Source organism: Pan paniscus, chromosome 16 (genome assembly GCF_029289425.2).
Source record: "Pan paniscus chromosome 16, NHGRI_mPanPan1-v2.0_pri, whole genome shotgun sequence".
In the NCBI taxonomy this organism is placed as follows: Eukaryota; Metazoa; Chordata; class Mammalia; order Primates; family Hominidae; genus Pan; species Pan paniscus.
The window spans coordinates 63,510,493-63,531,740 of record NC_073265.2 but is presented as its reverse complement, the minus strand read 5'-3'; the positions used below and the strand labels follow the sequence as shown (position 1 = coordinate 63,531,740).

Genomic DNA, 21,248 nt, shown 5'->3' with positions numbered 1-21,248 from the left:
CTGCAGGGGGCCTTGCTCAGCCGCTTGCACACACCAAGAGACAATAAATCGACAAACACTTAATCTCTCTGCAAATTGAAACGGAGCCGTAAATATCTGCTGCATCCCAGCAGCTGAGTTATGAGTCTCGTTTATTAATCTCTTTAGTCTCAGGTGATGGATGGAGGAGGAGAATGGCCCGCTGAGACTCGGAGGGATGGGGGAAGGAGGGAGGAGAAGTGGGTCAGGGGTCTGGGAACAGCCCTGCCGGGGAAAGGGTCAGAGGGAGAGGCCTGGGGGATTTTTGCTTCCTTTTTATTCTCCGCCTTGATCGCAGGGCCCCAGGAACACAGTGACTATTAAGTCTCCTGCAAAGTGGACAGCCCTTTACAGTTTCCAACACATTGCCCCTCATTCTCTTGTTAATCCTCCCCATAGTCTCAAGAGGTGGACAGGGTGACAGTGTTCCCTCCACTTAACAATGAGGAGACAGGAGCAGAGAGGTGGAGTGATTTATCCAAGGTCACACAGCTTCGGAGTGGTGGAGATGGAACACAAACCTGCAAGAGCTACGCAGGTGAGAGGAGGGGTCTGCAGAGGGAAGTAACAGACACATGTGGGATGTGATCCTTATTTCTTCCTTTCTACCCTTCTCCTCTCCCTCCCTCCCTTCCTTGCTAAAATGCTTGGTAAGCACTGTGTGTGATTGTGTTTAGGAATTGGAGAGAAAAAGGTCAGAGTTGGGGGAGGGACAGGAAAGGGAAAAGAGCTGGCGAGTGTTCTCAGCCATGGCTTAGGTCGGTTGCCTTGTCTTAAGTATTTATTTGCAGGACCCCCTCTAGCCCCTGTCAGCATGCGGTGCTCCCAGCTCAGGGCCTGCAGGAGTGCAGGGGAGGAGCTGAGGAGGGCTGGGGCCCTGAGAAGGCTTCCCGCCTGTGGGGAGCTGGGCCTGGGCGGGAGCTCGTGAGTGTGTGCTGCACAGAACAGGGATGCTTGGAGAGGTGACTGGGAGAGAGGACAAACCCAGCAAATGGGGCAGTCACGCTGGGCAGTAGAGTCAGGGGCTACGGAGACTGAGGGGGGACAGCAGGAAGGCTGGGGTGGCCAGTGTTTTGGGAACGTGTCTTGTGGCTGGTGTGGGATGGCCTGAAGGGGACACTGAGTCAAGGGCATCTGTTTGGAGGCCGTTGGGTGGGCCCTGGTTGGCTCTGCTCTCTTTGTCTCTGTCTCACTCCCTGTTTCTCTTGTAGTTCCTCAGCCTCTCTTGGTTCCAAAGGACCTGGGGCCTGTGTCCTCTCGTACTCCCAGGCCCTGGGTGACCCTGCTCCCAGGCTGGGCTTGGTGCCTGAACTAGTGGCCCTGGGGGGGCTGCTTATTCCTGCTCCTGGGGGCCAACCCAGGCTCCCGGGGCTTTGCAATGTCACCACCCTAGGCTGATGTTCCTGCTGCTTGTTGCCACCAACGTGGGTAGTGTGCAGGGGTGCTCCAAGTCCCTTCCCTGGTGACTGCTGCTGGCAGCCTCAAAAGACTCCTGCTCAGAGTTAATCACCTGCCACCAGGTGGTGCTGAGGAGTGGAGGCCGGGTCTGACTGCTCTGCTGTCGGCCTCACCAGGCTGCAGACCCCATCCTGGGTGTGGGTCTGGGGGCAGGACCAAGGCTCCAGCCACAGTGCAGGAGCCTCAGGGCACTCAGGAACATCTGCTCCAACCTCCTGTGCTGTCAGAGGCAGGAACTGGGGCCCAGAGAAGGGAAGGAAGTTCAAGGTCACTTGCAGGAGCAGTGGGAGCACTATGAGTGCACGGACAGCACGGAGCCGGGCCAGACTGGGCAGGGGGAGTGTGCCCTGTGGATGAGGGAGGCTGACAGGGTAGAGAGCGTGGCAACCTCCAGTGGGGCAGACCTGGGACAGGGGAGGTTTCTGTGCCATGTAGGGTGGCCCCCATCCAGGTTTGCCTAGGACTGTCTTGGTTTAAGCACTGAACACCTCATAGTCTGGAAACCCCTCAGTCCTGGACAGACAGGGATGAGTGGTCACCCCAGGGCCATGCCAGCCGGACAGAAAGGACTAGGCTCAGGGTGTCTCTGCTACACGGCCAGCCACCCTTTCTGGGGGCCTCACCTCTCACATCTGATCCTGAGGGGCAGGTAGGGTAGGGTAAACAGCATGCTAAGATGGGGAAACCAAGGCACATGGTCACCCAGCGTCCCCAGAGCACCCCTCCGCCTGCCTGTGAGGAAAGGGGTCCCTGTGCTGGGAGGCTTGCCTTTCTGAGGACCGAGCCCACCTCTGGCACACTGGGACTTGGGAGAGGCCACAGCTTCCCTGGTCCTCCTTCCTCTCTGCACTCATGATCTGGGGCTGTCTCCGCTGAAGTCAACCTACACCTCCGGAGCACGGTAAGTGGGGTGGGGACAGCTGGGGAAGGGGATTTAGAGAAACCGAGGGATTAAGGCTGAATCATTCTAGGGTCCAGCAGACTCAAGAAAGGAAGAGAAACAAAAGCGGTATGCTCAGAGGGGGCGGGGATGTGGAGGAGACAGGTGGAGGGAGGGGGAAAGGCTTTCAAAAACAGGATGAAAGAAATGAGTTATTCCCGTGTAAGGAGGTTGGAAAAACTCCACTGAATCTTTTAACAACCCTTGTCAATTATTCATCTCCTGGTATGAGGGCCCTCTGGTCTGCCACAAATCTCCTCTGAGCAAGGCAGAAGGAGGGAGGGAAACAGAGGAGGCAGAGAGAGAAGGAGAGAGTGGTGGAGAGAGAGAGGGGGGAGGGAGAAAAAGAGAGAGAGCGAGAGAGAGCAGGAGAGACAGGGAGAGACACAGGAAGAGGAGGGAAGCAACCCTGTGCTTGAATTTCTGTGCTGGAAACAACACTGAATACACAATTCTTCCATAGTAAATGAGCACATCTGCCTTTCTTTATCCAAAGCATAGTCTGCCTCCTCCAGGAAGACTTCCTTGCCTGCCTCTCCCCCTATCCACCACCTCCCCAGCTCTCTCTCATTCACTAAGGGCTCACTAGGTGTGTCCAGGAGTGGTGGGTAAGTGTGGCAGTTAAAAAGCTACATTGTCCCAACCATGCCCCTCCTTTGCCTGTTCATCCCCCACCAAATATTTACTGTGTGCCTACTCTGTGCCACTAATCGTCTCCCCGGGTATGGCTTGCTCCTGTCCACTGGGGAATTCTCAGAGCTGAGGTCCTTGGCCTCTTTGTCCCCATGTCCCTGCCCCAGCTGGACACAGGGCTGGGCACATGGCAGGGTGGAGAGTTCTGGTTTTCTGACAGGCTGGAGGAATGGGGAGTCCAGGCACATGGCAGGTGTTTCAGAAGCCCTTTGTGGAGGAAGTCGGTCCATCTAGAGGTGGCATAGAGCCCCCTCACCTTACCTGCTCCCCTCCTGGCGTCAGGAGACATGGCCTGGCTCCGTGTGAGATGGGCTCAGGGTGCCCAGAGAGTGGAGGGCAGATGCTTGCAGGCTGTTGACTATTTGGGGAGTTGCCATGTTCAGGATGAACCTTAACACCTCACTCTTCACACTCACTTAAAGGCTCACCTCTCCCCAATGGCTTCCTGAGCTACTCAGACGGGAGATAAGGCTTCCTCTACCTCTGCTTGAGGCCCTACACTTGACCCAAGACCATACCCATGGGACCTTGACCTTGATGGGCCCACCCAGGACCAGAGTTTTGCACCATGTTGACCAAATGGAACTTGAAAGGCCTGCATCAAAACGAAGTGTTCCAAGGTGAGAAGAAATGGTTGGATTGCAGTCTGGGAATGAGGTAGATCAAGGGCACATCCAGGGGCAGGGAGCCACAGTGGGCTTAGTGAACCATGGGGATGGGACAGGCAGGGCCAGGGGCAGCAGGCAGCATCGCACAGAGAGGCATAGACCTCCTCTTCTCCACTCTCATCTATTCCCGGGGTGCTTTTCTCTCCAGAAAATGTTCAATTTCCTATTAAGCTGAAGTCGGATCTGAAGGGAATCAGAGATAAAATTGTTTTTTGGGCTCCGGGGAATGCATGATGAGACTGGATATAGACAAACACACTCCGGAAATCAGGGGAGGCCAAGAGGCTCAGCCGGAGACAACGGCCCAGCGTGAGGGAGGCGGTTCTTCATTTGACTACAACTCAACCACTGCCATGTCGCTGGCGCCTGCTGCTCCAGCCCTGGGACCTGCTGCCGGCCACCGCTCCCTGGCCGCATGTCCAGGAGCCACACACACTGTGACCGTGCCATTGCTACTCAGTTGTGTCCCAGCGCTACTACTCTGTATGTCTGCCCACGTCTTCCACACTGTGCTCCATACTCATTCCTATGATTGCGCCCTCCTGCAGTGCAGGGCTGTGTGACGTGATTCTACGGCTTGGGTCTATTGTTATGCAACGACACTCCACTGCTCCATGGCCACGTTCGATTGCTTGTCACTGTGCCTCATGGTCGCTTGAGTTCATCCATTGCTATGTAATTTTGTTTGGTTGCTATGGAAGAGTGACCCATTGCTACACAGCTAGGCTACCTGTGCTTGTCATGGAGCCGTACACTGTTGCTACTCACCCATGTTCTACTGCCTGTAACTGGGATCTACTGGCCACGTGAACATGTGTGTCTGGGTCCTGCCATGATCCTTCTGGGCACTGGCCAGTGGGTAGGAGCTGGGGCTGGGGGCTGGGTCTCTAGGCCCCAACTAGGGCAAAGTGTCAGAGGTAGAAATAGCCAGCCTGATAAATCTGAGGAGAGCGAGAGAGTGAGAGCGAGAAGGTGAGTGAGAGAGGGAGTGAGAGAGAGAAATGATGAGTTGGGAGACCTAACCAGAGGTGAGAGGATAAACAAGGATGTAGTCAAGAGTCAGGAACAAGGAGGGATGGCGTGCCTGGAACAGAGTGGGATGGGTAAGGGAGAGGGGCATACCCACTGCCCTGGATACTCTATGAGTCTCTGGGGGACCCGATGGTGCCAGGTTGACTGAGCATACAGGCCTCTGTAGTGTCCAGTATTTCCTTGGCTGGATGCAAGGTGGCATGAGATTGCCATGTCAGGAAGCTTTGGGCAGGCCCATTCCTGCCCATCCCTGGGCCACCTCATTGCCACCCTTTGTAAAATGAGAGGATCAGTCTAGATACTTTCTAAGGTTCTTTCTGATTCTCTTGCTGTCCAGCCAGGGGTTCTCTATTCCATTGCCCAAAAAGCATTCACCAACATCTGTCTTGGACCAGGCCTGGGCAGGGCTCTGGAGCCCAGAGGCAAGTAAGTCAGTGTATTCTTTAGTTCAAGGGCTGGATGGTGGTGGCTGAGTGGCCCTAACCCGATAGCAAACCAGGGCTAGCAGCCAGTCCTTAAGGCCTCACCAGGTGTCCAGCAAGAGGGAGGGTAGAGGGACCAGGAACACTCTCTCCGGGTAAATGAGCCACTGATGGGAGTGCTGAGGGTGATGCCCAGGGTGGGCATGCTTGAGTGAGTTCTCCATCAGACCCAGCTCACAACACCTCTGCAGTCTGTGGGTATGGGGTATCACTCAGAGCCTCCCAGAATCCCGGCCTAGCATGCTCAGGCTGCTTCTTTCTCTGCGTACTCCTCTGTCGCTCACAATGGTTACTGTTGCTCAAAAACACCTCCTCCTGGCTGGGTGTGGTGGCTCAGGTCTGTAATCTCAGCACTTTGGGAGGCCAAGGCGGGCAGATCACAAGGTTAAGAGCTTGGGACTATCCTGGCCAACATGGTGAAACCTCGTCTCTACTAAAAATACAAAAATTAGCCGGGCGTGGTGGCGCCCGCCTGTAATCCCAGCTACTCAAGAGGCTGAGGAAGGAGAATCGCTTGAACCCGGGAGGCGGAGGTTGCAATGAGCTGAGATGGTACCACTGCACTCCAGGCTGGTGACAGAGTGAGACTCAGTCTCAAAAAAAAAAAAAAAAAAAAAGGCAGAATTAGCCAGGGTGTCGAATGCCTGTAATCCCAGCTACTCGAGAGACTGAGGCAGGAGAATCTCTTGAACTCGGGAGGCAGATGTTGTGGTGAGCTGAGATCGCACCATTGCACTCCGGCCTGGATAACAAGAGCGAAACTCCATCTCGAAAACAAACAAACAAACAAAAAACCAAAAAACACTTCCTCCTAATGTCTAACCTTGACTTCTCAAGCTGCAATCTGGTCCCATCTCTTTTGGTTTAATTCTTAAGAGAGAATCAAGACTGGCCCTCTACCCATGTTATTCTAATATTCTTTCAGATGTTGAAAACATTGTTTATATTGCCTACCTCTCAGATCCATTCTATATTTAAAGGCCATTTCTTCCTCCACTCTATTTTTTCCTCTCTGCTCCTCCTCCACCATCATCATCACCATCATCACCACCACCATCATCATCATCATCAAGTTTTATAAGTACAGTGCAGACTCCAACCCAACCCACCCCAGCAATTTGTGTCTCACTTCCCACAGACAAATCCATGGTATTAAGACATCTGTATCTGGTTTCTCTCAAAGACTCTCAGACCTAATGACCTCAGTTCAGACCTTGGATGCTTTACCCAGCAGACTCCAAACGAAGGACTGCCTGCCATGCCCAGTACTAGGAGCGGGGCTGGGTACTTCCCCCTCCTTGGTTGTGCTATGTCAGTGCCCAGGTGGCTGATGTGAGAGGCTTGTCCAGCCAGGAGGTGCTTGTGGTTCCTGCTTCTAGAGGTGGTGTGAGTCAGGGGCTGAGGTCTGCATCCTTGGGGGAAGGTGGAGGCTTAGCTTGGGGAGGGCAGAGGGTTGGCTGGTTGGCCCCTCTGGGGCAGCTGAGCAGGAGAGGTTGCTCTGAGCCCTCCACAGGGCTGAGACCAGGGAGGGATGCCTTCTTTCTCCTCCCTTCCCATGTGCCTTTCCCCATGATGGCACCTTCCCTTTTCTTTCTTTCCTGGCCTGTTTTTTCTTTTATTTTGTTTTTCTCTTGAGACAGGGTGTTGCTCTGTCACCCAAGCTGGAGTACAGTAGCACGATCATAGCTCACTGCAACCTTGACCTCCCAGGCTCAAGTGATCCTCCTGCCTCAGGTTCCTGAGTAGCTGAGACTACAGACATGCACCAACAAGTCCAGCTAATTTTTTGAATTTTTTGTAGAGATAGGATCTCATTATGTTGCCAGGGCTTGTCTCAAACTTCTGGGCTCAAGCAATCCTCCCACCTCGGCCTGCCCAAGTAGTGAGATTACAGATGCAGGCCATGCACCTGGCCTCTCTTTCCTTTACTACCTCTGCTTAGAGGCAAAAGAAGGGGGAACCACGAGGCCAGGATGTGGAGAGGGCAGGAGCAAGTGGTTTATTCATGCTGCCCCAAATCTCCAAAGACAGGGTTTCTTTATTTTCAATGCAGTTTATGACTGAGCTGGATGTTAATCCCAAGGGCTGTTTCCCCAAGGGCCAGAGGTGACGGGAGAAAATTGTAAAGATGGCCCATAAGTGCTGTGGTGCCTGAGCAGGATGGCCCTGCTCCAGGGTGGGCAGGGGTGCTCATGTGGAAGAACCCTGGGCATGCCCAGCAGACAGCCAGCCTTCCTATTCGTCTGATGGGACATGTTCCAGAAAGGTGCAGAAGTGCCAGGGGAAGATGAGGAGGCTGTTGGTGGAGGAGGTCAGGTCCTGGGAGGAGGATGGCTTGGACTTCCCTGTGGACTGGTGGCCTTGTCTGGGGCCTTTTCTCAAGATCTTCCAGAGCAGCGTTCCCCATGGGACCCGCTGTGGAAGAAGGGAGGAAGCCACCCAATAATTCAGCCATGGTTACTGGGTAGCACCTCCCTGGACTGTCTCTTTGGTAGCCCATTCTTTAGCTCTCTGCATTGAGGGCTGAAACCCAGCACTGACTCCTCAGCAAATTAGGATGTCACTTTGGCCACCTCCACCAGCTCTTCCTGAGCATCTGCTCAACCAGCAACAGGAAGACACAGCAGCTCCCATGATCAAGGACACAGACTATGTCACCAGAATTGGTGTCCTCTTTTATTATTATTATTATTAGTTTTTGAGATGGAGTTTCACTCTTGTTGCCCAGGCTGGAGTGCAATGGCACAATCTTGGCTCACCGCAACCTCCACCTCCCAGGTTCAAGTGATTCTCCCGCCTCAGCCTCCCGAGTAGTTGGAATTACAGCCATGCACCACCACGTCTGGCTAATTTTGTATTTTTTTAGTAGAGACGGGGTTTTTCCATGTAGGTCAGGCTGGTCTCGAACTCCCGACCTCGGGTGATCCGCCAGCCTTGGCCTCCCAAAGTGCTGAGATTACAGGTGTGAGCCACCGTGCCCAGCTGGTGTCCTCTTTTTTTGAGCCCCAGTTTCTCCTGTTATAAGCTAAAATGAATCTCTTAAAGGTGCTTCCCACTACCCAGTGGCCATGCACCTCAGGAAGTTCTGAGTTGATGCCTACACACATAAATGGAACCCTGGCTTACAAGTGTTGCATGGGTTTGTTTTGAAAGAAATTACACGGGAGTTCCACTCAAAAGATGAAGAGACCCTGCAAACGAAGAAGCCATAGCGCCCAGCAGTTTGACTTTGGGGTAACTCACATGCAGAGTGTGCCTAAGGGGAGGGAGGTCTACTGGCCACCTGAGGCATGAAGCAGTCCTGCAGATGGCAGTCAAGTCCCCTTCCCATGGCCTCATCACTGCCCCGGCCCTTCCCACCTGGGGAGAGACACTCACTGTGTCACGGGACATCTCAGGCACCAGAGGTTCCTCCTCTGCTTCTCGTGGAGTGGACGTGCTCAAGTCCATTGTGGAGCTCACTGTGTCCTTGGACCAGGACTCTTGGATGGTTCTCAGCTTCTTATCCAGGATCTTGGGGTCCAAGGTAGGAAGAGCCTTGCTGTTGTTTGGTGTCAAGAAGTTTTCTGGTCTCTGAGAAGAGAAGGTGCAGAGAAACTTCAGGACAGGCCCCTTCTCTGTGACCATCTACCATAAGCACACCATCTACACCCCAAGCCTCTCCTCCTCATGGCTCAGGAGGCCCTGCATGGCTGGCCCGTGCACACCTCCTACCATCTGCCCCTTGCTCACCGGGTCCCAAATACATGGCCCTTGCTGTTCCTCCAACAAGCCAAGCTAGCTCCTGCCTCAGGGCCTTTGCATTTGCTGTTCTCTTCCTGGAGGTCCTCAGGGATCCTTACGCAGCTGTCTCCTTCTTATCATTCAAGTCTCAGCCCAGATGTGATCTGCTCAGAGGGTCCCTACCCTTTGAGATAGAGGCCCACTCTATCTAAAGTAATCCCACTTCCAATATACTCTCTATTCATTTATCCCATTTTACTGTGTTCATAGCACCTACTCTACCAGAAAATTTAAAAATGCATTTACTTCTTAACTGCCTTCCTTCTGCAAATGCCCATGCTAGGATGTGAGTCCCATGTCAGCAAGGAACCTTGTCTATCCCTAGTGTCTGGCTCATTGTAGGCACTCAATACATTTTTGGTGGAAGAATAAATGAATTATGCCATCTCTGGCACCCACACTTGGTGCAGTAACAACAGCTTCTAAAATCCTACACTCTTTTGACACCCTTTGCTATGTAGACCTATTTTCCATTTCATCTCCTCTATCATCCTTCAATCTTACCACCCATTAAGCAGACAGTCTCTCCTCTCTGTATATTCTGATGAGCCTTCGTCTCCCTCCATGTTCTTTTCCTGTTCTCCTCCTTCTCCCTTGGCAGGATTATCACTCTCATATGTCTAAAGTCTGATGCCACTCAAATACCAGCACCCCCAACCCCCAAGGATGCCTTGATGTCTCAGCTCACACTGACTTGTAGGTTTTCTGGGTTCTTCTGGTCTAGCAGTTGGCTGTCTGTGCTTTCATGTTGCTAATTCCAGACTTGCCTGCTATTTTTGTTTTTCTTTTTTTTTTTTTTTTGAGACAGAGTCTTGCTCTCTTGCCCGGGCTGGAGTGCAGTGCCATGATATCGGCTCACTGCAACCTCCACCTCCTGAGTTCAAGTAATTCTCCTGCCTTAGCCTCCTGAGTAGCTGGGACTACAGGCATCCGCCACCACACCCGGCTAATTTTGTGTATTTTTAGTAGAGATGGGGTTTCACCATATTGGCCAGGCTGGTCTCGAACTCTTGACCTTGTGATCTGCCCACCTTGGCCTCCCAAAGTGCTGGGATTACAGGCGTGAGCCACTGTGCCTGGCTGCTTTTTTTGTTTTTTTTTTTAAATAAAATTTTAAGTTCCTTGGGCTTAGGGACATGTCTGTGCTCCCTTTGGGGAAGGGTTACTTTAAAGCCCTGTTGGAAATTCATGGTTATCTCTAAAACATACTCATTGTTCAAAGAATCATGCAGTCCTAGGGTTTTCAGGGACCTCAAAAGTGAGCCAGTTCCACCCTGCACCAGCTGTTGGAATCCTCTCTTGGCTGCATAGCAGACAAATTATTCCACTGTCTGGAGTCTTGTGCTAGAAATAAATAGAGCAATGGGCACACTGCCAACCAGTACAGATGCGCTCAGAGTTAGAGGTGCCCAGGTGTTTGACCCTGAACAGCCAGAGAGGGAATGAGTGCAGGTGGGCCTCTTTTTAAGTGGTTCTTCTATAGGAAAGTCCATGCATACTAATTCAATGAATTGAGACAAGGACCCTTCACTTTACCACTGAAATTCTTTAAGTAATTATTCTTTTATGCCCCTTTCAAATAAAATTTGCTGTGCAGAAATTCATTAATGTGAAGATGTTTCTGGCCATGTCTATAGAGTAAGGGACAGTCATATAAGTACACAGAGGCATTTGGCTAAGTCTGGGCTCTATATCCCCCAACTCCCCATCAAATGGGTGCAAAATAGACAACGCCAAAGAGAAAGCAGCTATAATAAGACTCTTGGAATGGGAAGAGTGGGACACTGGGGGACCCCGAGGCTGACTTTGGCAGGCCACCTACTGCACTTCATGACCAAGACTCCTGGGCCTGTTTTGTCTGTGGGCATCAGGCCTGGCTCTCTCTCCCACCTGGTCCTCTCAGTAGCTATGGCTCACAGAGGGCAGGCTTCACTTGGAGGCTCCCCACTGACATGAAGACACCCAGGGTAGCATCTGAGTCAGATGGTTTAGGGTTTTCTGGCCATGTGTTTTAGATAGGAAAAAGTACCACATCTGTCTCTTTCTCAGAACAGCTGAACACTAGATTGACTGCAGAGGAAGAGCTACAAAATGCATATTGGATGGATGGATGAATGAGTGGGTGGATGAATGGATGGATGAATGCAGGAGAGAATGAAGGAAAGCATAAATACAGGGCAAAGACCACCTTCCCATTGACCAGGTGGCCCCTGGGGCTGTGGTGAGATGCTGATTCAGGACCTATAATGACATTTCTGCTCATTTCCAGGCAGAAAGCCAATCTCTATGCCCTGGATTTCATAGACTGCCATCTAATCCAGTTAGGAGAGGAAGTAGAAGTAATGAAATCAAGGGAGAGGTCTCCAGAGGTGCCCCCATCAGTACTGAAAGCAGGGACAATTGCAAGGGAGTTCCCTCCCCCACAGCCTGTCTCCCTGACATCCACTCAGTGTGGCCCCAGCACCAGATGGGTCAATGCAATAACCCAGAGCTGACATTTACTGAGCCCCTGGTCAGAGCTGGGCACTCACCAGGTACTTGTATGTGGATTCTGAAATTTACCATGTATAATCCATTTAATTTCATCACAAAGCTAAAATAAAGGTGGGAACAACCCCTCAGTCCAGACCAGTGCCTTTACCCCATCAGTCTCTTATGGGGTGAGGTGGGGGTGGGCTCTGGGAAGGAGGGCAGGCAAGGCAGAGTACCTATGGACTTTAAGTCTATCCTGCCCATTCCTGCTCCAGCCACCCTTCCTGTAGTGCCTGCCAGACTCAATGATTCTGTCCTGCCCTACCCTGGGGCTGGCCCTGGCCAGGATCTGCTCCCATGGCTGCTCCATGCCTGTACCTCCCCAGCCTGCAGGTCTCTGCCCACATTCCCATTCCCCTGTCCCATTCAACTTTGCCAGGATCCATCCTGGCCTGGGATTTGGAGGCAAGGTGGAGAGGTGAATTTTATAGTGAAATCTTTAGACCTCCAAACAGCACAGATCCCGCAGGGCACATCAGAGGGAGTTGCTTTTGTCACATGAGGTGACGGGCACCAAGAGATCCATCATGTCTAAATTCTCCCTAATAGTTCTCCTTCTTTAGGGTCAGCATTGCCTCTCTAGACTCCACAGCTTCAATCAGCTCACATTTGGGGAAGGAAATTATGCCCTCAGCCCCTTGCTTCTCAAGGAAGGGAGCTTGCCTGAGACCATAGAGAGGGCCAGGCTGCTCGAGACCATAGAAAGAGCCAACCATAGGAGATGGTGAGTCAGGGTGGAGGATGGGAAGAGCCTTGGAGACTAACTCCTCCCAAGACTAACTCCTCCTAATCAAGCCCAGCCTTGCCTCGCTCTCCTTTCCTCCAGGTAAGGTGGGGGCTGCTGGCCCACCCCACAAGCCTACTTATTTGCTTCTGTATTTGACAAGCCTTGCCCTGCCTGCTGGGGCAGCTTGGGGCTGACAAGTGGCCCCTGTCCCCATGGCTTCGTGGCTGCAGCACATCCTGGTTCATTAAGACTATAATTGGAGATTGACTTTGAAAGCTCAAAGAGATGCATGGCCACGCACTAGCTCAGACCCAGCATTCAGCTCACTGCTCCCTGTGTTGTTGCAGCTGCCCACACCACATGTGAGTGCCATGGTTGGGGAGAAGACATCCCTTCCTCACTCCTCCCAGCACTCACTGTTGTTAGCAGAGTTGGGTCTGTTGAGACAGACCAGGCCAATGGCATCATAGGCTTGAGGCTTCTTAGGTCACCTGTCTCCCTCCTCCCCACAACATCCTCTGCCTTCCTCCTACCCATTCCATCCCCTAGATCCCCAATCATGCAAAATGCAACAGTTCCAGCCTGCCCCACAATTACTGACTAGTCAGGCTGCAGCTGCTGTCCTTGGTGCTGAAAGTGCCCGCCTTCCGGCCTGCCTGCCTGCCTCTCGCCCCGCCCTGAGCCTTCTTGCTGGAGCGCACATGCTCTTAATTCAATTAGCTGGCCCTGAACCCTCCCCAGGGGGCCTGAAGCGGAAACTGACAAATTCTGTTTAACAAAGACATTTGTCCCTCGCCCCGCTGGCTTTGGGCTCTGCCCGCCTGTAGCCCGCTCATTAGGTATCTAACAAAGTGAGTCCCAAGAAATCTGCTTCCAATCGCTAGTAATTCAGGAGGCCTGATGCAATTTTCTCCCTGATAAGGGTGTCTCGCCCACTGGCAAGCGCCATAATGAGCCCTGTGCAGCAGTTCCCCGATCAGTCACTGCTTTGTCATTTCCTGTGGCTGCAGTTGTAGGTTCTTATCTCTTCAGCTGTAGGCGAAGCTCAGACAACAGGCCCCTCCAAGAGGGCTTGCTGCCTCCCCTGCATACAGCGAGCCTCATTTATGGCATCCTGCATGCTCTTGCAGCTGCAGTAGGGTTTGAAGCTCCGGGTCTGTCTCCCAGCCAAGAAGGGCCCCAGTGTTAATCCTTGGTGGGGCCATGATTCATTTGCCAGAAAGTGGTGTTAGAGGGTTAATCCCAAAGCAAGTTTTGAGGCCAGAGGAGGGGCGCCACTGATAAGAATTTTTAAAAATTCTGTTGGGGATTTTAGTATGAAAGTCCTGCCTGTGGCTCAGTGGTTTGACTGTGGGCTCACTCTTGTTACCCTGAAACCTGGCTTTCTGAATTTATTTTTTTCCCTTGGGTTTCCCCTATTCTCATGCAGACAGACCTTTCCAACACAGATGAAATCACATCCTACTGCTGCTCCAAGACCTTTCTTAGTTTCCTACCACTTTATGATAAAGCCCTCACCCTGCACCCTAGCACCCAGGTCCTCTACAATCTAGACTTCTTCTAGCTTTCTAGTCTCACTGCCCATTACAGTTCTCATATGTCATGTGCTCCAGACACTGTCATGCCTCCATGCCTTTGCACATGGGGGTCCCTTTGCCTGAAGCACCCTTGCTTTGCCAATTTCCAACCCACTATTTGGAACAGAGCTCAAACCATGCCTTTCTGTGATGCTTGCCCTGACCTCTGTATATTCAATGCACCAATCTCAACCAGGACCCTTAGTAAGATGGGTGATAGTGATCTGTTGGGGTGCTTTACTGCTTGGCACAGGTTAGAAATCTAATAAATGGCTTTGGGAGGCCAAGGCAGGTGGATCGTGAGGTCAGGAGTTTGAGACCAGCCTGGCCAACATGGTGAAACCCCATCTCTACTAAAAATACAACAGTTAGCTGGGCGTGGTGGCGGGCACCTGTAATCCCAGCTACTGGGGAGACTAAGGCAGGAGAATCGTTTGAACCCAGGAGGCGGAGGTTGAAGTGAGCCGAGATCATGCTATTGTGCTCCAGCCTGGGCAACAGGTCAGGACTCCGTCTCAAAAAAAAAAAAAAAAAAAAAAAAAGGAAAAGAAACCTAACAAATGGTTAATGAATGAATGAATGACCTTGGCTGGGCCAGAGATACATCTTGGCTGAAGGCACTGAAGGGAGGTCTATGCTAAGGTGGTTGGGTGTTCAGAAGGGGGGAATCCCAAGACCAACTCCCATTTTCTGAGAAGTTTTGTCTAGAAGCTTCTGCCACGTCTCTCTCTATTCCTTCCCTCCCCCTTCTTCAATCTACCAATTATGCACTGGGCTCACAGGGAGAGCAGAGCAAGGGAAGGGAGTGTTCAATGTCCAGTTTTCTCAGTCATCTCTGCATTCTGACTTAATACACACCATCTGCAGCCGGGAGTTGTAGGCTCACATTCTCAAGGCAACACTAGGTTCTGTGGTTGGTGAGGCATTTAAAAAAATAAATAAATTGACACAGGGTCTCACTCTGTTGCCCAGGCTGGGGTGTAGTGGCACCATCTCAGCTCACTGTAGACTCAACCTCCCAAGTTCAAGCAATCCTCCTGCCCCAGCACCCCCAAGTGGCACCATCTCAGCTCATTGCAGCCTCAACCTCCCAGGTTCAAGCAATCCTCCTGCCTCAACGCCCCCAAGTAGCTAGGACTACAGGTGCACAACACGATGCCTGGCTAATTTTTGCATTTTTAGTGGAGATGGGGTTTTGCCATGTTGCCCGGGCTGGTCTCGAACTCCTGAGCTCAAGTGATCTGCCCACCTTGGCCTCCCAAAGTGTTGGGATTATGGGCATGAGCCACTACGCCCAGCCTGGTGAGACATTTGAGATGAGCTAAAGCAGGTCTTCGGAATGACTAGCAATTGGAAGCAGTATGCCTCTCCATCCAGCCCTTCCCATTCTGGCCTGGGAGCTCCTAGGCTCCACAGCCCCCAACTCAGGGCAGGGTACATTGAGGACTTCAGCAAGTCTGGCTTCTGGAGAGATGGTTGTCTGTCTCTTCCCCCATTTCATTCTCAGAAAATTGCAGCGAGACCAAATGTGGTGCTGGCGATGTTTATCTTCAGCACCTGACAAGGCCTCCTGATGTCCTTATGGATGCGAAGCTGGTGGAGCAGCTGTCATGAGGGGCGGGCACCGAGTGATGGGTTCGCAGGGCTCCACCAACTCCCCTCCCCCGGGAGCCCTGTCCTCATCCCTGATGAGTTCAGCATGTTTGTCAGAAACCTGGGTGAAAGACACTAAGAGATCCCTTTACCGAGCATCTGCAGGACACTGTGCTTGGTACCTGCACATGCTTCCTCATTCAATCTTCACTATGTTCCTGGCTGGTAGGGATTACAATCCCCTTTTATGGATGAGAACAGTGAAACTCAGGATGGCTAAGATCAAATGGAAGATCCAGATTCAAGCCCAGGTCTACAGGCTTACAAGGTGGACATTGCAGCACTTCAAGTGTCTTGGCCACCTCCACAGATGACCTGGAGCTTGGGGTTGGGGGTACAGATGGGGCTGTGAGTGTGTTGCATGATAAAATCAGGGTCCAGAATGATCTCAAGCTTAGAAGATGGGCTGAGATAAAAAAGGTGAAATACCACAGGGGAGAGAAACCCTGTCTAAGTTCAGTATAGAACAGCAGGGAGGCAAGATGCAGACATGCTGCTTACTGATGTGCCAGAGTCGGACTCTGGCTCTAAACAGACCCTCACTGCTTTGATAAATACTAAAATAGAACCAAAGCTAGGCTTTAGCTGCACCAAAGGGGAGAATGTATTCAGAGAGAGGGAGTGATGTTCCTACTCTACCTCTAATGCTGATTGGGCCCCACAGTTTTGGGGGATACTTTAACAGGAATGTTGTCAAGAGGAGACAATCAGCAGGACGAGAATCAGAAACCAAGTGCTACAAAGAGGAAGGGGAATGAGAGTGGGTTCAGGCTGGAGATGCCATAAATAGTTTGCAAATGTCAGTAGGGCTGACATGGTTATAGGCCCTGACTTCTCTGGAGTTGGCCTCTGGGAGGAAAAGGCAGGGCCAGGGGGAAGAAATTGAAGAGAGACAGAAGGAAGTTTAGAAGGGAGCTAGTAGAGGATGGAGAGGGCATCCTGGGTGGTAATGAGCTCTCTGTCATGGGAAGTGACCAAGTAGAGTCTGTCAAACTCTGTGTGTGTTCTGGAGGGACTGTTCAGTTCCTTCTCTCTGAAGTGGGCAGCATGGGAGTTGCATGATCACCAAGGGAGGCCAATATTGTCCCCAAGGCAGGGAACACTATAGGGGGATTCAGGCATTGTGGAAAGCAGGTAGGAGCCTCCGTCATGGCAGCGCAGGAGGAGAGGTGGGATGGCCAGCCCTGCTCCCACACAGAGTCTGTGACCTGGGGGCCAGGTTGGCCTTGTGAAAGCACAGACTCTCATGTCTCTCCTGCCCCATCCTAAGCTTCCTTTGATTTGTTTGTTTGTTTTCTGTTTTTTGAGACAGTCTTGCTCTGTCGCCCAGGCTGGAGTGCAGTGGTGTGATCTCGGCTCACTGCAACCTCCGCCTCCCAGTAGCTGGGATTACAGGCTCCTGCCACCAAGCCCAGCTAATTTTTGTATTTTTAGTAAAGATGGGGTTTCTCCATGTTGGCCAGGCTGGTCTCAAACTCCTGACCTCAGGTGATCCGCCCACCTCGGCCTCCCAAAGTGCTGGGACTACAGGTGTACAGATTTAATCTCTCCAGAGCCACCACGCCCAGCTCTAAGTTTTCTTTGGATGAGATGGGAAGAGCTCTACACTGGACCTAGAACCTGAGCAGGTGAGGGAAAGGGCACCTGTGGGTAAGGGGTGGATCTGTCTCCTCTGCCTCCTACCAAATGACCTGAGGCAATGAGAGGATAGGAGGGCAGAGGCTTTGGGTGTGGAAAGGAGGGCAGTGAGGGATGGTGTGAGATGGTGGCAGGGAAAGGGTCTCTCTCTCTGGATCCATCCTTATGGTAGTGTTTTCACAGATGGAGTCTTGGGGGTGGGAACAGAGCCTTCAGAGGGCAGAACCAGTGGAGGAGACTGCTGTGCTGCCCTGGGCACTGGCCCATTCAAGCCGCTGTGCTTGGGGAAGAAATGGAGGGAGGTTTGTGTTGCAGTTTCTCTAAGGACCAGCCCAGGGGTGTCAGGTGTGGCTTACAAAAAATCTATAAAAATTCTTCAAAAGCCAGCATGATGCTGCCTGTCCCCTGCCCTTTCCTCTATATTTGCTAATGGCCACTTGTCCTCACTCTGGGCTGGTCTCCAGAGAGATCTTTGTAACTAGTCTGAAAAGAAGCCACCAGAGTAGCATCAAAGACTTGCCCCCCTCCCTCCCTATGAGGGGAAGAGGGAGGGGGAAGGTCAGATGGGACCATGGCACCTGCCCCTCCCCTCAGTGGTGGCAGCAGGTGCCACTACCACCTCTCCTCAAATGCACCCTCTCTATACTCCCAGGAAGCCAGGGGGTTTCACGTCATCCCAGCATCTCTGTGGGCTGTGGGCTGAGGAGGGTGTGGCCACCCATCTGAGAGGCCCTACTTCTGCCTGGTGCCCTATCTGGGCAAGGTGATGGATCCAAAATCTTAAATGCAAGAGGAGAAATGTTGCTGTATACCCAGATGATGGCATGAACTTGTCCCACCTCATGGGGAGGTGCATTTCCAGGCAGAGAGGCAGGAACTGATGCAGTGAGCACCTACTGTGTGCATGCCAGGCTCCAATCCACAAGGTCAGCCCAGGAAACCTGGGCAGTGTGGGCCTCACTTCAAAGAGGCTGGCTGCAAGCTGGAGGGCACCCAGGATGCTGTGGGATCTCGAAACCAGTTCATTAAGAGAGCCAAGCTGCTTTGCCTGGGGAAGTGTAGACTCCCCAGAGACCACATCACACTCTTCAAAGAGAAGAGGCTGAGATCAGAGGAGGAATGGAGGAGACCAAAGGTTTCTGTGTGTGTGTGTATGTGGAGTAGCCATAGGCTCATGGAGTTTTTTTGTTTGTTTGTTTTTGTTTTTGAGACACAGTCTTGCTCTGTTGTCCAGGCTGGAGTGCAGTGGCATGATCTTGGCTCACTGCAACCTCTACCTCCCAGGTTCAAGTTATTCTCCTGCCTCAGCCTCCCAAGTAGCTGGGATTACAGGCACCCACCACCACACCCAACTAATTTTTGTATTTTTAGTAGAGACAGGGTTTCACCATGTTGGCCAGGCTGGTCTTGAATTCCTGACCTCATGATCCGCCCGCCTCAGACTCCTAAAGTCTTGGGATTACAGGCGTGAGCCACCGCACCCAGCCAGACTCATGGATTTTTAGAGCCTAATGGACCTCAAAGGCCAGTCCCTACTGAATGTGCAATAAAGGGAAGTTTTCTGTGTATGTGTTTTTGTATATGAGTGTACATGTTTTTCTAGTTTTTGTGTGATCTGTGTGTGTTCATATACGTACTCACCTACACACACAAGCCATCTTAATGCAGATCACTTTAAGCAGCAAATGACTAGAGAAGTCCTACCAGAGGGTAAAAAACGAACCCATCACCAACCAACCACCTTCAAGTGCAATATTCCAAACCAGAGACCACCACCTCTTGCCATTCACTGAGACTGCAGGCTTTGTTATCTAGTCTGCCCTCAAAAGTGTTGGCTGACTATGTGATCTATGTAGGAGGCTTGCTGGGGTCGCCCTGCAGCCTCGGGGGCAAAGCCAGGAGCTTGTGGCAGAGGGAGGTCCCCAGGAGGCAGGTTGAGCTCATGTGGGGTGGCCATTTCTATCACTCAGCCATGGGAAGGCCTGCTTCTGGAGGTAGTGAGCTGTCTGTCATGGCAGCACAGGAGGAGAGACTGGGATGACCACGTGCTGCCAGGGAGATTGCTGTCCAGTGTGGGCTGTTGAGAGAGGCCACTGCTGTCTCTGACTATTTGCAAATTTCACCATGCTGGTTCTGAAAGCTCTGAGAATGGGTGACGTGGTAGTGGCGGGTGTGGGGAAGCTGTGTTCACCAAAATGTCCAATTATCCAGGACAGCCTGTGCCCGAAACTCCTGGACATGGAGGCTCATGGGAAAGAGCCTATGTCTTCAGACTGGGGCTGGGCCCAAATAGGGCATGCGCATTCATTTCTCCTGAAGCATTTCCACTCTGTGACAGCACTGACCATGTCTGACCACATGCAAAGAGCTACCCCTAGGATGGAGTTGTTGACCATGTGAACGAGGGGCCTGAGAGGCCCAATATCACAAGCCTCGGCTGCTGGAGTGTCCACAGGACTCTAAGACCTCCAGGTGTCAGGTGGTGGCTTCTGGACCCATTATGCAATATTTGATTTAAAGGGTGGAAGAGTTGATGGCCCCAGCCCTGCTGCTGCCTTCCCAAAGTCTAGGATGCAGAGATGAATACCAGGTACCTTCCATGATGAAGTTGCAGGCAACACCTTAGGCGCAACAATAAGGGGGCAGGAACCTGATCTCTTTGTTATAGCAGCTTAGCTCATCACCGTACTCAGCTACCATGAGGAGTCCAAATAGTCCCTTCAAGGACTCCGTACCATGTCACCTTGTTTGAGTTTCCTCAGACCCTTTATCATTAGCTGATATGAATTATTTGTTTATTGTCTGTTCCATACTCCCTGCTAAGAATGCAAGCTTTAGAAAGACAGGGCCTGATTGTTTTTTTTTCTTCTTCTTCTTCAATGTAATATTCCTAAAATCCAGAACAGCAATTGCTCATGTGGGTGCTTCATAAATGTTTGCAGTTGCATAGAGAACAATGATGGTATTGCAGTGAAGGTGGTGATGAGGGATGGAGAAGGGGATGGGCCCCTTTAGACTTAGCTGCAATGCCATCTGACCTGTTCATGAATTCTCAACACTTTCCTGCCATCCCTTAGGGAGAAGGATGCCAAAAGGGCTCAGACACTAGAGAGCCATGTCCAAGCCCAATGAAGGTGTGAGCTCAAATCAAAATGAGGTCCATGGCTGCCAACCCCTCCTTCTCCCCATTTCAATCCACAATGGCAGCCAAAATTCTACTTCTTGCCTTGCATGGTACCTGACATGCAGTGACTCCTCATCAAATATACATGGAATAAAAGAATAAATGAATGGGTGCTGCAGCTGCAAGGACTTCATGGTGAATTTAACCACATTAGCACTTTATACTTAGGCTCCTAAATTGGTCTTCAAGATTCTAGAATCAAAGGGAGTCAGTTATTGGCCAATTCTCATAGTTTACCAAGAAATAGTTCCACTACAAAGAGATTTAGCTTCCGTGTGTGCCACTGCAGGTGTGAAAACGTCTGTGTGTCAGTTTGCATATATGTGAGAGCGTGTACATACGCGTTAAGAGTGTGCATCCTTCTTGCCAAGGTATGTGTGCACACATCTGTGTGTCTGTGACCGTGTGTAGATATTCACACGTGATTGAGAGTGTATATGTAGAGGGTGTGTGTGTGTGTGTGTGTGTGTGTGTGTGTGTGTGAATTCTTGGCTGCAGAATCTGAATTTCTGCTAGTACTATTTTCTTGGTACACACCCAATCCTGATCCCCTTTCTTTTCCTTTCTTCTCAGAAATCCATTACTAAAAGGTTTTTTACCCGCCTCCAGGGGGAGGGGGTTGGGGGAAGGAGACGCTAAAATCACAAGGCCCAGATCAAAACACTCAGCAGCTAAATGAATTCGGCAGCATTTTCCCGCATGACTTGGAGGGATAATTTAGTGAGGCCGCCAGCTGGAAGGAAAGGGATTAATTCTGCACTTAGCACAGCTCCGGTGAATAATTCATTACTGGAGACCTTTGTGCCCAGCCCCTGGGCAATGGGGAAACTGTTCTGCCCACCTGCCTGTTGCCTGCCTGGTGG

At 51.6% G+C, this 21,248-nt stretch overlaps 1 protein-coding gene across 7 annotated transcripts in view; it reads right to left on the bottom strand.

The window, feature by feature from the left end:
* The window catches only part of CCDC33 (coiled-coil domain containing 33), a 101,721-nt gene that overhangs the window by 32,340 nt on the left and 48,133 nt on the right, over nucleotides 1-21,248 (bottom strand). For all 7 annotated transcript variants that reach the window (XM_055098245.2, XM_055098242.2, XM_055098243.2 and 4 more), the window contains exon 11: nucleotides 8,670-8,864. In XM_055098245.2, the coding sequence (XP_054954220.1) occupies nucleotides 8,670-8,864 (195 nt within the window). The remainder of the gene's footprint in view (nucleotides 1-8,669; nucleotides 8,865-21,248) is intronic.